Source organism: Mesoplodon bidens, assembly GCF_964165515.1.
Source record: "Mesoplodon bidens genome assembly, chromosome: 7".
In the NCBI taxonomy this organism is placed as follows: domain Eukaryota; kingdom Metazoa; phylum Chordata; class Mammalia; order Artiodactyla; family Ziphiidae; genus Mesoplodon; species Mesoplodon bidens.
Genome location: NC_138164.1, coordinates 14,153,388 through 14,170,430, shown reverse-complemented (window position 1 = coordinate 14,170,430; position 17,043 = coordinate 14,153,388). Strand labels below are relative to the sequence as shown.

The following is a 17,043-nucleotide window of genomic DNA, read 5'->3' as shown; positions in this document are numbered from 1 at the left end:
ACTAATCTGAACTCTTTTCAGTTGTATTGGCTTCCACAATGTAGGGAAATCTACTGGCTTTTTTATAACTGAGAAGACTCTCTCCATCTCACATCTCTTTTCCTACATGTTGGCTTAGTTTTAGGCTAGGCCTTCTCTAGATGGTAGAAAGATGGCAACTCCAGTTTCCTATCTTACTAGCCTAACAACCCAAGCAGGAAAAAAGAGTCCACTTTTCTGTAGATTTAGCCAAAGGCCTGTAGCTGGTGTTCACTGATTCTGTTAGGCCTTGCTAGGGTCTTGTGCCCACTCCTGAATCAGTCACTTTGGGCAGAGAATACTGTATTCTTTTTGGCCAGGCCAGATTCATATGCCCATTTCTAGAGCTAATGGGTAAGGTCGTCCCCTTCTGTACACATGGACCGGGAATGGGTTGGATCCCCAAAGGAAAAATGTGGGTGTCATGTTGAAAAAAGAGGTTGATATTTTGCAGACAGAAAAATAACGAGAGCTCACTACACTTTTTGCATTCCTCTGGGTACCTCAGAATAGAGGTAGGGTGGTGGTCAGCTAACAGTGACACAATTCTTGGTGCCTCTACATGAATTAGGGGTAATAATTAAGCTTATGCAATGTTTAAATGGGAGGAAAGACCTCTCAAGGATTGTTCATTCCAACACTAAATATGCTGTCTTTCTTTTCTGCATTATTAAGCTCAACTAAACTATACATAGTAGAAAGTAAAATACATAGAGCAACATCTAACAGTTCAGTTCCTTGAAGCAGTAAAGCCCTGCACTATGCTGAGAAGAGACTAGACTGTCTGCCTGAGTCATTACAGCTCAGTAGCCATTAGCCCTTATGCGGAAAGCACGACAGAGGAGCATGAAACAACTGGTAGAAATGCCTCAGAAGTGTCAAAAAGTGTTAGTCTCTCTTCCTCCAAAAAATAAGGGTAACTCTTCCGATTTGCATTAGCTTTTGTTAATAGGGTTCTGTAAGGGGTCTTAACTCAATTAATTAAAGGTAGACCGAACATTCTTTTTTTTCTCCCACATTTGTGTCCCTGACCCCACTCCTTCTAAGGCCTCTGTCCTTGTAGCAGTTCAGCATCCTTGTAAGCAGAATATTCATACCCTTTGTCTCTTCTCACCCTTTTCAGGGTTGTATTTCTATGCTGTGGCCTTAAAATTTCAGAAAGGGGAGAAAGCCTTTCAGGGAGCTCTGCTCATTCCGTTGTGCTGCTGAGCCCCCTTGGCGCTTGGATGAGGAAATGTAATCAGAAGAGTGCAAATGCAGGCTCAGTCAGCTCCTTTAAATACCTTTGAGGTATATATCTATTTCATATTATACATTAGGAATTTGTGTTTCTTCAGTATTATAAAGTCAGATAAATAGGGAAAGTTAAATATAGAATTAAGCAAAGACCATTTAGTTTTTAGAGGAAAAAATATCAGTAGTCATAAGCCTAGAAGTAGAGATAGACTGCTTAATATAGATGTAAAACCCACGATCTGCTGCTAATCTGATTCCTGTCCTGGTTTGCAATTCCGCATCTGACATACAGACTTACATTTAGTTTCTGTGTAGCTGAGGAATTCCCAGCTCCAACTCTTAAGTCACAGAAGCCTGTGCAAGCGCCACCTTATGCTCATGGTGAGTGAGAACTAGTCGACCAGCCTAGGGATTTATGGGAAATCCATAGTTTTTGTCATATTATTTTTAAGTGCCACATTGTTGTTACAATTAGTAGCTGAGTTTCCTCTTTGACTTAAATAATTCTTTCTATTTAATCTATTTTTTTAAAGGTATAGTAAATAGAAACATGTCAACAGATAAATGCATTCCAGCTGAACATTTTTTAAGCTTTTTGGTTTTAGCCACCCCCAAATCAAGCCAACTTGTCCAGTTAGTAGGTTTGTAACCATTTTGCCAAAAATTGTCTTGAATCTTGGGATAGGAGTTGGCAAGTCTTACCCAAACCCTTTTAAAATGTATTCAAGAAATGGGGCTTCCCTGGTGGCGCAGTGGTTGAGAGTCCGCCTGCCGATGCAGGGGACATGGGTTCGTTCGTGCCCCGGTCCGGGAAGATTCCACATGCCACGGAGCGGCTGGGCCCGTGAGCCATGGCTGCTGAGCCTGTGCGTCTGGAGCCTGTGCTCCGCAACGGGAGAGGCCACAACAGTGAGAGGCCCGCGTACCGCAAAAAAAAAAAAAGAAAAGAAAAAGAAATGGGAGCAGGGGCTTCCCTGGTGGCGCAGTTGTTGAGAGTCCGCCTGCTGATGCAGGGGACACAGGTTCGTGCCCCCGTCCGGGAAGATACCACGTGCCGCGGAGCGGCTGGGCCCGTGAGCCATGGCACGGAGCCTGTGCTCTGCAACGGCAGAGGCCACAACAGCGAGAGGCCCACGTACCACAAAAAAAAAAAAAAAAAAAAAAGAAATGGGAGCAGAAACAACTATGATAATATTATAACTGTTGTGTTATCTGCCCTTCGGCGTCTAATACCTGTCCTTTCTATAGCCCCTCCCCCTAGGTCTGGATGGAGGATACTTTAAAGTGAAATGACAGACCAGGAGAATAACAACAACATCTCAAGTAACCCCTTTGCTGCTCTTTTTGGCTCCCTGGCTGATGCCAAGCAGTTTGCAGCAGTCCAAAAAGAGCAGCTGAAGCAGCAATCTGGTAAGTGGACGAACCAGTAGCAGCAGATGAGATGACCTAGAATGGGGTCTTCCCAAATTAAGTATTCTTTGGGTCCTTAATTGCAACTAGAATTTAAGTTTAGGGCAGAAGTTTTTTGTGTGTTTGTATTTGTTGTTTGTTTTGTTTTGGGTTCTTCTCCGTGTCCCATTGCCTGCATAAAAAAGAGACCAGATAACAGGTGGTTCCAGAGTAACAGATGCCAGTCATGATCCTAAAGCTGTCAAGCTCTTTTATTTTAAAAATCACCTAATGAAAGATACTTAACAAAGATACTAATTTTTTTTAACATAGGAAACTGAGGTTATAGGCATAGGTGTGGAAAGCAAGTCACATGCAGCTGTAGAAAGCAGATGTGTTGAAGGAAGAATTATAAAAGCTTTTTCGCCTGTAGAGAAATAAATGAGATTTGTTCTTAAGCCAAGTGCTTCAGAGTCTATCTCAAGCAGAACGCTTCTTTCACTCCATAGAGTGGCCACTTTCATAACTTACTGCTTTCAGAACAGACATCTAGGAAAATCTGATCCTTAACCTTAATGTGAAAAAAATTAGGATAATATCTTACTAATCAGAAAAATGATTTTCCTCATCTGGGACCAAAATTAAGATCAAGTCTACCTCCCACCTATAAGGTAACATATGGACTAGAAGAAGTAGCATGCTGTTTCTCAAATATATTAGTCTTCTGAGGGTATTCACAATGTTTCAAGCCAGAAATTGCTCCCCTTCTCCTTCCTCCAAAAAGAATAATAGTGTTATTGTTTTTAGGAAAGGAGAAATGTTTATGTTTTCCCTTTATTTTGTTTATTTCAGAAGTATTCAGATATGTAGCTAAGTTGTGGCCTTACTCTCTGATTAAGATTGAATAAAAAGGAGGTCAGGGGACTTCCCTGGTGGCACAGTGGTTAAGAATCTGCCTGCCAGTGCAGGGGACACAGGTTCAAGCCCTGGTCCAGGAATATCCCACATGCCGTGGAGCAACTAAGCCCGTGCGCCACAACTACTGAGCCTGTGCTCTAGAGTCTGTGAGCCACAACTGCTGAGTCTGCATGCTGCAACTACTGAAACCTGCACGCCTAGAACCCATGCTCTGCAACAAGAGAAGCCACCTCGATGAGAAGCCCGCGCACCACAACGAAGAGTAGCCCCTGCTCACCACAGGTAGAGAAAGCCCACGCACAGCAACGAAGACCCAGCACAGCCAAAAATAAATTTAAAAAATTTTTTTTAAAAAGGAAAAGGAGGTCAGGGGAAGACACATGAGTAGTAGACGAAGTGATGGATGAAACAAGGGAGAAATACATGTAATGCTGACTTTTTTAATGTGATAGAAATAGGCACCTCTGAGTCTCTGTCTCTGAAAACTTTCCCAGATTTCTAAAATACAGGATCAGAATGGGAAACCTTGGATTAAGAGATTGAAGGAGAGAATGGAGAGTGAGGAGTTGGAAAAATAAGGAAATGAGAAAATAAAGTTTTTAAGTATGTGGTTGAGGGAAATTTCGCTAATCAGCACCTATTACTCTTGGAATTCAGAAGGGAATAGAGTGGTATAGGAATAGAGTGACAGAACGCTCATCCTTCTGGCTATAAACAGACATAAGGCTGGCTAGGGTTGGGAGCACTGCAGGCACCAAGCAGTGGGGACAAATCAGGTGCATGCCCTTCTGTTACTATTTTGGCACCTCATCATCTTAGTTTGTTTACAGTGAGTTTGTCAGGCCACCTGATCTAACCTGTTTTCCACCAGCAGTTAGTACTCTACCAAAACCTTTGGCCTCCTTTATTGAGCTTCACTTTTACTAAAGTCACCACAGTGAAGCAACTCTTGCTTCTTTTTGTTTTTAAGATATTTTATTGTATTTATTTATTTATTTATTTTGCGGTACATGGGCCTCTCACTGTTGTGGCCTCTCCCGTTGCGGAGCACAGGCTCCGGACGCACAGGCTCAATAGTTGCAGCACACAGGCTCTCTAGTTGTGGGGCACGGGCTCTAGAGCACGGGCTTAGTTGCCCCACAGCATGTGGGATCTTAGTTCCTCGAACAGGGATCGAACCCGTGTCCCCTGCATTCAAAGGAGGAGTCTTATTTTTTTTTAATAAATTTATTTATTTTATTTATTTATTTTTGGCTGCGTTGGGTCTCCGTTGCTGCGCACAGTCTTTCTCTAGTTGTGGCAAGCGAGGGCTACTCTTCATTGCGGTGCGCGGGCTTCTCATCATAGTGGCTTCCCTTGTTGCGGAGCATGGACTCTAGGCGCGCAAGCTTCAGTAGTTGCAGCACACAGGCTCAGTAGTTGTGGCTCACGGACTCTACAGCACAGGCTCAGTAGTTGTGGCTTATGGGCTTAGTTGCTCCACGGCATGTGGGATCTTCCCGGACCAGGGCTCGAATCCATATCCCCTTCATTGGCAGGCAGATTCTCAACCACTGCGCCACCAGGGAAGCCCCTCAAAGGCAGATTCTTAACCACTGGACTACCAGGGAAGTCCCACAACTCTTACTTCTGCAAGTTTTGCCTGGACTTTTAGAGTTAACTGTTTTTTGTCAGTAGAGGAAAAAAGCAGATGCAGACTTGTGTGTAGCTTTTAATGAACAACCTACTTATATACCCCTTTAGCGTGAGTGCCATCTGAGAAGCTCTTGTAAATTGCTTTATAAAAAATAAAAGGAGGGGCTTCCCTGGTGGCGCAGTGGTTGAGAGTCCGCCTGCCGATGCAGGGGACACGGGTTCATGCCCCAGTCTGGGAAGATCCCACATGCCGCAGAGCGACTAGGCCCGTGACCCATGGCCGCTGAGCCTGCGCGTCCGGAGCCTGTGCTCCGCAACGGGAGAGGCCACAACAGTGAGAGGCCTGCGTAACGCAAAAAAAGAAAAAAAAAAGAAAAAAGTAACTCATTGGAAAAACAACAAAAGTTAGGAACAGGGACTTCCCTAGTGGTCCAGTGGTTAAGACTCCACATGCTCCCAGTGCAGGGGGCATGGGTTCAATGCCTGGCTGGGGAACTAAGATCCCGCATGCCATGCCACACAGTGCGGCCAAAAAAAAGTTAGAAATGATTTATATGTGATAATCAAGTTACTTTAAAAATCCAGTCTCGGGCTTCTCAGGTGGTACAGTGGTTAAGAATCCGCCTGCCAATGCAGGGGACACTGGTTCGAGCCCTGGTCTGGGAAGATCCCACATGCTGCAGAGCAACTAAGCCTGTGCTCCACAACTACTGAGCCTGCGCTCTAGAGCCCTTGAGCCACAACTACTGAAGCCCGCGCGCCTAGAGCCCGTGCTCTGCAACAAGAGAAGCAACCACAGTGAGAAGCCTGCGCACCACAACGAAGAGTAGCCCCTGCTCACCTCAACTAGGGAAAAGCCCGCGTGCAGCAACGAAGACCCAGTGCAGCCAAAAAAAAAAAAATCCAGTCTCACTAATAATTAGAGAAATGCCCATTAAAAGAACAATTAGGATAGTTTTTAGTCTATGAAGTTTTGTTTTTTGTTTTTTTGGTTTCATTTATTTATTTATTTATTTTTGGCTGCGTTGGGTCTTCTTCGTTGCTGTGCGCAGCCTTTCTTTAGTTGCAGTGAGCGGGGACTACTCTTCATTGCAGTGCGTGGGCTTCTCATCACGGTGGCTTCTCTTGTTGTAGAGCACGGGCTCTAGGTGCGCGGGCTTCAGTAGCTGTGGCACACGGGCTCAGTAGTTATGGCTTGTGGGCTCTAGAGCGCAGGCTCAGTAGTTGTGGTGCACGGGCTTAGTTGCTCCGCGGCACGTGGGATCTTACCGGACCAGTGCTTGAATCCGCGTCCCCTGCATTGGCAGGCGGATTCTTAACCACTGCGCCACCAGGGGAGCCCCAAGCCATATTTAATATAATTAAAGGCATACTGATCTATTGGGTAATTCTTTGCCCACTAGGATTCTGTAGGGAAGATAGTGTTGCTACTATTGGCATTTTGGAATACCATTAATTATGAGTACAAAGAATAAAACTTTTGGTTTTTAAAATGTGGTAGATTTTATAGCCAGGGATTTCAGAATTCTGTATTTTAAATGTTTCCTGATACAACTCAATAGCAAAAAATACAAACAGTCCAATTTAAAAATGGGCACAGAATCTGAATAAACATTTTTCCAAAGATGACATACAGATGGCCAACAGGTACATTAAAAGGTGCTCAACATCCCTAATCGATGAAAAGAAAAAACATCACTAATTGGGGAAATGTAAATCAAAACCACCTCACACCTCTTAGAATGGCTATTATCAAAAAGACAAGAAATAACAAGTGTTGGCAAGGATGTGGAGAAAAGGGAATTCTTGTGCACTGTTGCTGGGATTGTAAATTGGTGCAGGCACTATGGAAAATAGAATGGAGGTTCCTAAAAAAAATAAATACAGAACTACCATATGATCCAGCAATTCCACTTCTGGGTATTTATCCAAAGAAAACAAAAACACTAATTCAAGAAGATATATGCACCCCCATGTTCATTGCATCAGTATACAATAACCAAGATGTGAAAACATCCTAAATGTCCATGAACAGATGAATAAAGAAAACGATGTAATTACACACATGCACGGACATACACACACACGAATATTATTCAGCCATAAATAAAAAAGAAATCTTGCCATTTGCAACAACAGGTAGACAGTGGTTGGACCTTGAGGGCATTATGCTGAGGGATATAAGTCAGAAAGACGAATACCATATGATCTCACTTATGTGGAATATTAAAAAAAAAAAACAAGCTGATAGATACAGAGAATAGATTGGTGGTTGCCCAAGGCGGGGGGTGGGGGTGGGGATGGGCAAAATAGGTGAAGGGTTTCAAAAGGTACAAATTTCCACTTATAAAGAATCCATGGGGATGCAATGAACAGCATGGTGACTGTAGTTAACAGTACAGTATTGTGTATTTCAAAGTTGTTAAGAAAGTCGATCTTAATAACACTTATCACAAGAAAAAAATTTGTAGCTATGTATGGTGACAGACATTAACTAGATTTATTGTAGTGATCATTTAACAATATAAATATTGAATCATTATGTTGTGCACCTGAAACTAATATGTCAGTGATACCTTCATTTAAAAAAAAAGGTGTTGCCTGACTTGAGATGTTCACTAATTAGATAGTTAACTTGTTTAACACCCCAAATTATCCTCCGCTTGGTTACATTTATCATGTGTACTTGGTTTTCTCTTAAAGAGAGCATTGTAACTGTTAATGACTTACATTTTCTGGCAGATGAACTCCCCGCCAGCCCAGATGACTCAGATAATAGTGTGTCAGAGAGCCTGGATGAATTTGATTACTCTGTGGCTGAGATTAGCCGCTCATTCCGTTCACAGCAGGAAATATGTGAGCAACTCAACATCAATCACATGATCCAAAGGATCTTCCTCATCACTCTGGACAACAGTGAGTTACATCTTTGCAGCCAGCGTATTTATTACTCTGCCCTTCCTGCTTGGGCTCGGGACTTGCTCCTAGAAACTTACGGTATCTGATGGTTAAACAAACCCATCATACTCCCTGGAACACAGGGTTTATATTTCAAGGAAGCTTTTAATGTGACCTAAAGCAGAATTTTGACACAGATACAACTTTCATTTCTATTTTGATACTGACTGGGCTATGTAGCTACTGCCTTTACTACCTTAAAAGGGAAATGGGAATGGTAGCTAAATCCATTTTCTTCTTAGAGGTGACCTAAACATTTAGATGAAAACCCCAAGAAGGGTCAGATAGTGTTTCCCCTCTGTGCCCTATCTGTAGTTAAACCCCAGAATTAGTGCTGATGTCTGGGATTTACTCTTTAAATGTCATGGTGTTAGGTTTATAACAAAGCACATGCTCTTTGAGGGGTAAAAAAGACTTAAATCTTTAGATACTGCTCTGTGTGTCAAGATCATTCTGATATTACCTGAGTCAAACTTGGGGTTCAAGAGAAATGCCATCAAGATCAGTTGTCTGTATAAGACAGAAGCATTATCCTTAACCTACCAGATTAAAACCATTTCCCAGGTGACCCAAGCCTGAAAAGTGGGAATGGCATCCCCAGCCGTTGTGTGTATTTGGAAGAAATGGCAGTAGACCTGGAAGATCAAGACTGGCTTGATATGAACAACGTAGAGCAGGTACCATTCTTACATTCCTTACGTGTGCCTTCAGGAAAAATTAGCCTTGCAGCTGAACTCTGCTCACCTTTCTCCAACCATGGCTTTGCTTAGCTCCATCTCTTACATTGTCTGTGGTGTTCCTCTTTTGGAATCTTCTCATCTACCATGGTCCCATGTCCAAATCTATCCATCCTTTAAGACCTAGTTAAAATGCCATCCTGTTTACAAAGTTTTGCCAAGTAGGAGTTATTTTCCCCTCTGGGCTCCGGCTGTAACCTCCATGCATTTCTTATGGGAATTGTCTCTTTCTGTCTCATGTCTTGGCTTCTTTATGAACCTGTCTTCTCTCTCCCGTAGACACTAATATTTATCAAGGCCAAGGTCCATCTCTTTTTTTATATCTTTTCCAAAATCAAAACAATGCATTTTACCTTACAGGTGCCTAATTAACATTAAAGGAATAAAAATTTGATAGGGAAGACTTGACAACTTGTAGTTTAACTTCATAATTGGGTTGGCCAAAAAGTTCATTCGGGTTTTTCTGTACAGTGGTATGGGAAAACCCAAACGAACTTTTTGGCCAACCCAGTACATTTAAACTGTGTTTATATAAGTCTGAGTGAGGTCAGCAATGATGCAGAGTAGTAGATTTCACATATGAGTTTAATCTCTGATTCTCCACACCATTCAACAAATATTCTTTTAATGCTTACTCTGTGCTAGGCGCTATGCTAGACACTTATGCTTGCTTTAGGATAACTACATAAACAATTAGATTTGTATACATAATATTTTCTAAAGTAATGATACACTGAGCCCTTTTTTCCCCATTTGTTCTACGTTCTGTGATTCTTATAATAACCTGTGTCAAAATTATCTTTTATATCTTGATGTTCTAAAATAAACTTCGCAGTGGTCGGGGGAGATAAATTAGGAGTTTGGGATTAAGAGATACACACTACTACATATAAAATAGATAAACAACAGGGACCAACTATATAGCACAGGGAACTATATTCAATGTCTTATAATAACCTATAATGGAAAAGAATCTGAAAAAGAATAGCTATATATGTGTGTGTAACTGAATCACTTTGCTGAACACTTGAAACTAACACAACATTGTAAATCAACAATACTTCAATAAAAAATACATCAAAAAATTTTAAAAATAAACTTTGCAGTGATTTTGTATTTTTATTTATTTGTTTTTCTTAATAGGCCGTCTTCACTCGCTTATTACTTCAAGATCCAGGCAACCACTTGATTAACATGACCTCTTCTACAACGTTGAATCTCTCTGCTGATCGAGATGCAGGGGAGAGGCACATTTTTTGTTACCTTTATTCCTGTTTCCAAAGAGCCAAGGAAGAGGTAAAAGAATAATCCCTATTGAGTACTCTATTGTCCTCTTGGGTGTGACTTTAACACATAAGCCAGAGAGTTGGATCAATGTCTTTTTTTTTTTTTGGCTGTGCCGTGCAGCATGCAGGATCTTCCCCAACCAAGGGTCGAACCCACACCCCCTGCAGTGGAAGCACAGAGTCTTAACCACTGGACCACCAGGGAAGTCCCAAGATCAGTGTCTATTATATCAATTTATATACATCATATTATATCTGGAACTGGATATCAGAGGCACTGTTAGATTATCTTCTAAAGTTTTAGTCTCTCCTTTCTGTGGCTTGGGGTCTACCCCTTTCCCCACCTAACAAGTGCCTCCTATTATTCTCTCTACAAACGTCTTAATATATCACACCCTTACTAAAAAAAAGGTCTGATAAATTCATTTCCACTAAGGTGTATATAACAGAGTAGACTAAGCTTGATCGCTTCCAGCATTAGAATTTCTAACAGGTGATTCCTTAAACCAAAGAATGAACTCTCATGGCTTTTCAAGCATCCACAGGAAAGCACTACTGTTTTGGGACACAAGTGTCTTTTCCCTTCTATTTGCTATATCTGTCCTTGTGCCAGGTCACAGAGCTAGCCTCTTCCCTCTCTTCATTGCCGTTTCCAGATTACCAAAGTTCCAGAGAACCTGCTGCCCTTTGCAGTGCAGTGCAGGAACCTCACTGTGTCCAATACCCGAACAGTTCTCCTCACCCCCGAGATCTATGTTGACCAGAACATCCACGAGCAACTGGTAGATTTGATGTTGGAAGCCATCCTAGGAGGCCGTGAGTAGATAAGCAACATCTATGAGCTTCTACATTTGATTTCCAAGTGTAACCTTCCTCTAATTGCATTAGAAAGCCTGAGAGCCACTATGGTTCCAGCGTCAATTAAGGAAGAGAGCTCACACCTTGACCTTGGAGGTTGAATACCAGTAGAATTATCAAAAGTATCAGAAGAGTAAAGAGCTGTGTGTAAAGGCGTCTAAAAATTCTTACGGCCTCCTCTCTCTCTCTTTTGTCTTCTCTCAGATTTTGAAGGTATAGCTGAGTTTCTGGATGAGGTCATCGAAGCCTTGATACTGGATGAGGAAGTTCGAACATTTCCAGAAGTCATGATTCCAGTGTTTGATATTTTATTGGGCCGAATAAAAGATCTAGAACTCTGCCAGATCCTGTTGTATGCATATCTGGACATTCTTCTCTATTTCACTAGGCAAAAGGATATGGCAAAGGTAGGTCTGAAAGCTCATATGTATTCAGTTGAGTTGGAAGCTTAATACTCTATGCTTCCCTATCCTGAGGGCAGTGCAATATTACCTATGGAATAAGAGAAAGATACATTGGTTGTTGTATAGCCTTAACTCTTTGAGGCCCCCTCATCCCATCATTTATCTCATCATACAGACAAATAACTAGGCCTGTCTTCTCCTACAGGTTTTTGTAGAATACATTCAGCCCAAGGATCCTAGTAATGGGCAGATGTACCAGAAGACCTTGCTGGGAGTAATCCTGAATATCTCCTGCTTATTAAAGACTCCGGGTGTAGTAGAAAATCATGGCTACTTCCTGAATCCATCTCGTTCCAGTCCCCAGGAGATCAAAGTACAAGAGGCCAACATTCATCAGGTGGAGCTGTTTACCAGTGTATCCCAGCCCCCTGATCTTAGATTAAGTATCGTTTGCTCAGAAAGCAGATGCAGATAAGGCTGCTTGAGCCTCTTTGGGAGAGCAGATCAATCTGGTTGGCTGTCTACCATGATCATGTACAGAAATGGCCCTCTTTTTAGCAGGTGCTAAGAGCAGAGGACAAACCTTTGTGTGGTTTAAGAGTAAGCTGCTGCTCTTCTTTGCCCTGTGCTGTAGCACAGCTACCTGCTCTCAATCCTCGTTTTTCTCACCAAGCTATTTCTTATAACTTTAGCTCTTAAAATCTTCTGACTGAACTCCAGCTTAAAAGCCAAATTGTTTTCCTTTTCCTCCTTCTACTTATGTCCTCTCTTTTGGGGCTTCTTAGCATAAATTATGGTAGAAGTCTGGCCAACATATGACCATAAATGGTTGAACTGCGGGCAGTTTAAATCTCCCGTCATCACAACTTTCTAAAGCAGGGGTCGGCAAATTATACCAGTGGCCAAATCCAGCCTGTCGCCCATTTTTGTAAATAGTTTTATTGAACCCAGCCATGCCCATGTGTATATGTATTGTTTATGGCTTGATTTCATGCCACAGTGGTAGAGTTGAATAGTTGCTACAGAGACCATATGGCATGCAAAGCCAAAAATACTTATCATCTGGCCCTCTGCAGAAAAACTTTACCATCCCCTATTCTAAAGCTATGTAAATGCTACCTGCAGTTTGGCAGCTCATCAGGAAATCTCTTAAAAGTTCCCAGAAAAAAAAAAAATTTTTTTTTTTAATCAGAAATGGTGGCGTAAGGCACAGGGAGAGTGAGGGAGAAGATTAGGATTCGTGTATTTTTGGAAATTGCCAGTGGCTAAGATTTGAGAGTAACAAATATTAGGATTGTGAAACTGGAATGTTCTGTGGTTGTGTTTTCTGGTTAAACAGTTCATGGCTCGGTTCCATGAAAAGATCTACCAGATGTTGAAGAACTTACTCCAGCTCTCTCCAGAAACCAAACACTGTATCTTGTCCTGGCTTGGAAACTGTTTGCATGCAAATGCAGGCCGCACCAAGATTTGGGCCAATCAGATGCCAGAAATCTTCTTCCAAATGTATGCCTCGGATGCCTTCTTTCTGAATTTGGGTGCTGCTCTCCTGAAGTTATGCCAGCCATTTTGCAAACCCAGATCCTCTCGGCTCCTCACCTTTAATCCCACTTACTGTGCCCTGAAGGAGTTGAACGATGAAGAACGAAAAATAAAAAATGTACACATGAGAGGTAAGGGGGAGCTGGTCTTCTCAAAACAGTGTGTGCGTAACATCTTAGCCATTCACTTCTATATCCTTTTTCACAGAGGTCCCTCTTTCTCAAGATGAGGCAAAAAGAAAAGCTATTATGAATTTTAAAAAGGCAGACTTTTAAAAACTGTCATTTTTTAGATGTCCTTTAATGAGACCTTCTCTCTGAATTTGGTAGACTTGGATATTCGCTCATTCATTCATTCATTATGAAAATGAATAAAGTACAGTCCCTGTCCTTTTTGAACTCGAAGTCTCCACAGGAAGGCAGATATGTTAACAGATCATCATAATATGGTCTAGGGCTAATCTACAGGAGCACAGAGGAGGGAGTAAATGACTAATTCTACAGAAGCTGGAGGTCTTCATAGCTGAATCCTGAAAAATGAGTTGGGTTTATCAAGCAAAGGAGCAAAGGAGGCCCTTTATATAGAGGGAAAAACAAGTAGGAAGGTACACAGCTGTGAAATGGCTAAGGAACAGTGAGGAAGCTCAGTGTGGCTGGAACAAGGGGTAGGTGGGGGAAGGGGTATGGGAATTGGCAGGAAATACTAGCCTAGGGGAAAACTCAATACAGAGAAGTGAAAAGAAGAAGATAAATCACTCTTAATTCTACCACTCAAAATGAATCACTCAATCTGGATGTATTTCCTCCCAGTTTTATAACTCTTCTAATTATAAAAGTAACACATGCTCAAAAGCAAATAATCTTAAATACAGAAAAGCACAGAATAGATACAAATGATCTATTATCTACCCCCTGGAGAAATCTATAGTGCTATCATTCCTTTTAATTGTTGGTGATTTCATGAACAAGCTAAAGAGATTTAACTGCATTTCTATACACTGAGAAGCCAAATTACATTTTTTAGACAAGAGAGTAGGAATGTGAGAAGATGTGTTTTTAAGAAGATACTACTTAATCCACTAATAGCAGGATGGAAGTTGAACTAGAATAAGGGGACACTGGAGCCAAGATAGATGTCTGTGGCAAGCCATTTACTCTTCCTTTTAATTTCTTTGAGGTTTGGACAAAGAAACCTGTTTGATCCCAGCTGTGCGGGAGCCGAAGTTTCCCCAGAACTACAACCTTGTAACAGAAAACCTTGTCCTGACAGAGTACACCTTGTACTTGGGATTTCACAGGTAACTCCTCTGATGTCATGAGGAAAGAACTGCTTGGTTGTGTTGATAACCAGAAGGTTGAAAGTGCGTCTTACAGATAACAATCTCACTTTATTCTGAAGGCTGACATTAGGATCTAGTAGGAAAAGGGCATTATATGCATTTATTTGTGTCTACATGAAGTGGCTTTATCCATATAACTTGAATTTATTTTTAATTTTTGACGTGTTAAACTTTTTAAAATTAAAGATACACTAGTATTTTTCTCTAAACTTGCAAATTTTTAAATCACTATCTTCCTTTTGTCATCTGCTAAAGTGGAATTGTTTTCATTTAACATTTCACATTCTGCTCTTGAATTTTCATTACTTATTACTCCTGATGAAAAAAGAGAAAGCTTTACTCTATGGTATAGAGACAAAATTGACAAAATTAAATATTTATAAGGTATTTCAGTAAGATCAGTAGGAACATAAAAATCTGTATCAAAGATAAGGAGGATTCTGGAAGTGTGAAGATTTGAGAGCTAAAGTGTATGACTTCAAAAAATGGTCTGGTTCTGGCTAACCGTATGTCATTCTATGATTTTTTTTTCCCTCTGATTTAGCTGACTGTGACAAGTATAAATAAGGGGAGAAAATAGCTACTCACAGTCTATAGGAAGGTATACTGAGGACAGCAATTTTTAATGCCTTTTCGGGATACTTAAACTGACACAGCATTTTTCAAAACTCAGCAAATTTTTGGAAAAATGAAATTATATCTTTATTAGAGACATTTTCTATCCCTATCATTGACATTTTAAGTGACAACAATAGATAACAATTTAGCATGTGTTTAACCTGTTCAACCACCTAGATTCAAACACAAAAATGAATGTCATCTAGTTTCCCAGTATTGGCTAGCTAACCCTAGACATTATCCACAAGGCCAAGAATGACTTTGGACTGTACACATAGACACAACTATCTGTAACATTGAATTATGGGTCTTCCTTTCATTAGAGAACATTTGGCTGACCCTTTTTGAAGAATCATTTAATTTTATATTGAGCATCAGAGGACTGGAAGCTGCTCTTAGGCTGCATCATAGGTGGCTACTGGTTGATATGTGGTCATTAGTAATCTAGACTCCTTTCTCACCAGCTTTAGTTCTCTACTAACCATGGAAAGACTGTCCATATAACCACATCCAGGTACAGTCATTGCACTTGTGTGGTGTCAAACTACCCTGCTGGGCTTCTTGTACTTTGCCTGATTGTTATATATTGTACACAGTAAAAGCCCAATCTACACCCTGCTCAACCGAGCCATTTTATGGATGGTGCATTTCAGCCGAAGACAACTAGCCTAATCTATGTAATTAGGTTCAATTCTTGAATACTTGGTAACATTTTCCCGGTGCTATGCCCCCACCTCTGTCCTGTCAATAACTTCTGTGATTGCCTTCTGTGTCATCACAACTGCAGCTCCCTACATCCTAAAAGGGAATAATAGAATAAGTAAGTGAGGATTTGGTTTTCAAAAATGGTCTGTAAGGGAGGATGGGAGGGAGATGCAAGAGGGAGGGGATATGGGGATATATGTATACGTATAGCTGATTCACTTTGCTATACAGCAGAAATTAACACTGTAAAGCAATTATACTCCAATAAAGATGTTAAAATTTAAAAAAAAAAACAGTTTGTACTCAACTGGCCCTATATGAGCCTCCTGACCCAGTCTTTTCTGCTTTCTTGGGGGCAGGTTGCATGATCAGATGGTAAAAATCAACCAAAATCTGCATCGGCTGCAGGTAGCCTGGCGGGATGCTCAGCAAAGTTCTAGCCCTGCTGCTGACAACCTCCGTGAGCAGTTTGAACGACTGATGACCATCTATCTTTCTACTAAGACTGCCATGACTGAGCCGCAAATGCTGCAAAACTGCCTAAATTTGCAGGTGTCCATGGCCGTTCTCCTAGTTCAACTGGCCATGGGCAATGAGGGCTCACAGCCGATAGAGCTAACTTTTCCTTTGCCAGATGGCTACAGTTCTTTGGCTTACGTGCCAGGTAAGCAGGCTCTCCCTTGGGAGCTTCCTATTTATAGCTATCTAAGTTTAACTGGGTCACGTTGGAAGTTTAATCCTCAAAATATCCTTCCTTAGTTATCATTCAGCTGTTTTTGGAGAAACAACTCAAACTTGTAGGTAATGTCTGTTGGTTGAAGCCTGGGGGAACTGATACCTTGTTCCTCAGCCTTGTGTCGCCACTGCTGTGCAGATAAGAAAATAGTCTTCAAAGGATGAAGTGCAGTCATGAAGTTGTCATTCAACTTATAAATTTATGTGTCTAACCCACCCCCCTGTGCTATTCTTTAGGAAAAAAAATATCATCTCCTCTTGGTTAACCCAGAAGTGAGATTGTGTATGTGTGTATGTTGGTGAGGGGTCGGCAGAAACTGTCCGTCAAAATCAGGTTACATGTTCTTGATCACTGTACTGGTCATCTATTGCTGAGTCACAAATTACCCCAAAACATAGCAACTTAACACAATACACATTATCACACACAGTTTCCACGGGTCAGTGATCCAGGAGTAGCTTAGCTGCATGGTTCTGACTCTGGTCCTTCGTGAGGTTGCAACCAGACTGTCCACCAGTGCCATGGGAATCTGAAGACTCGACCAGAGCTGGAGGATCTGCTTACAAGCCTGGTCGTGTGGTTGTTGGCAAACCTCAGTTGCTTGCCGGTTTCTTTTCCAGGCCACACAGGACTCTCCTCAGTACTGCTAACGGTATGGCAGGTG

The 17,043-nt window shown here is 41.5% G+C and overlaps 1 protein-coding gene across 1 annotated transcript in view; it reads left to right on the top strand.

Moving 5' to 3' along the window:
• UBE4A (ubiquitination factor E4A) overlaps positions 1-17,043 on the top strand; it is a 35,550-nt gene that overhangs the window by 2,879 nt on the left and 15,628 nt on the right. Inside the window, exons 2-11 of the mRNA XM_081239666.1 lie at positions 2,503-2,664; positions 7,939-8,112; positions 8,719-8,831; positions 10,035-10,187; positions 10,834-10,993; positions 11,240-11,442; positions 11,645-11,836; positions 12,779-13,112; positions 14,158-14,278; positions 16,003-16,307. Of these exons, the coding sequence (XP_081095792.1) occupies positions 2,544-2,664; positions 7,939-8,112; positions 8,719-8,831; positions 10,035-10,187; positions 10,834-10,993; positions 11,240-11,442; positions 11,645-11,836; positions 12,779-13,112; positions 14,158-14,278; positions 16,003-16,307 (1,876 nt within the window). The 5' untranslated portion in view covers positions 2,503-2,543. The remainder of the gene's footprint in view (positions 1-2,502; positions 2,665-7,938; positions 8,113-8,718; positions 8,832-10,034; positions 10,188-10,833; positions 10,994-11,239; positions 11,443-11,644; positions 11,837-12,778; positions 13,113-14,157; positions 14,279-16,002; positions 16,308-17,043) is intronic.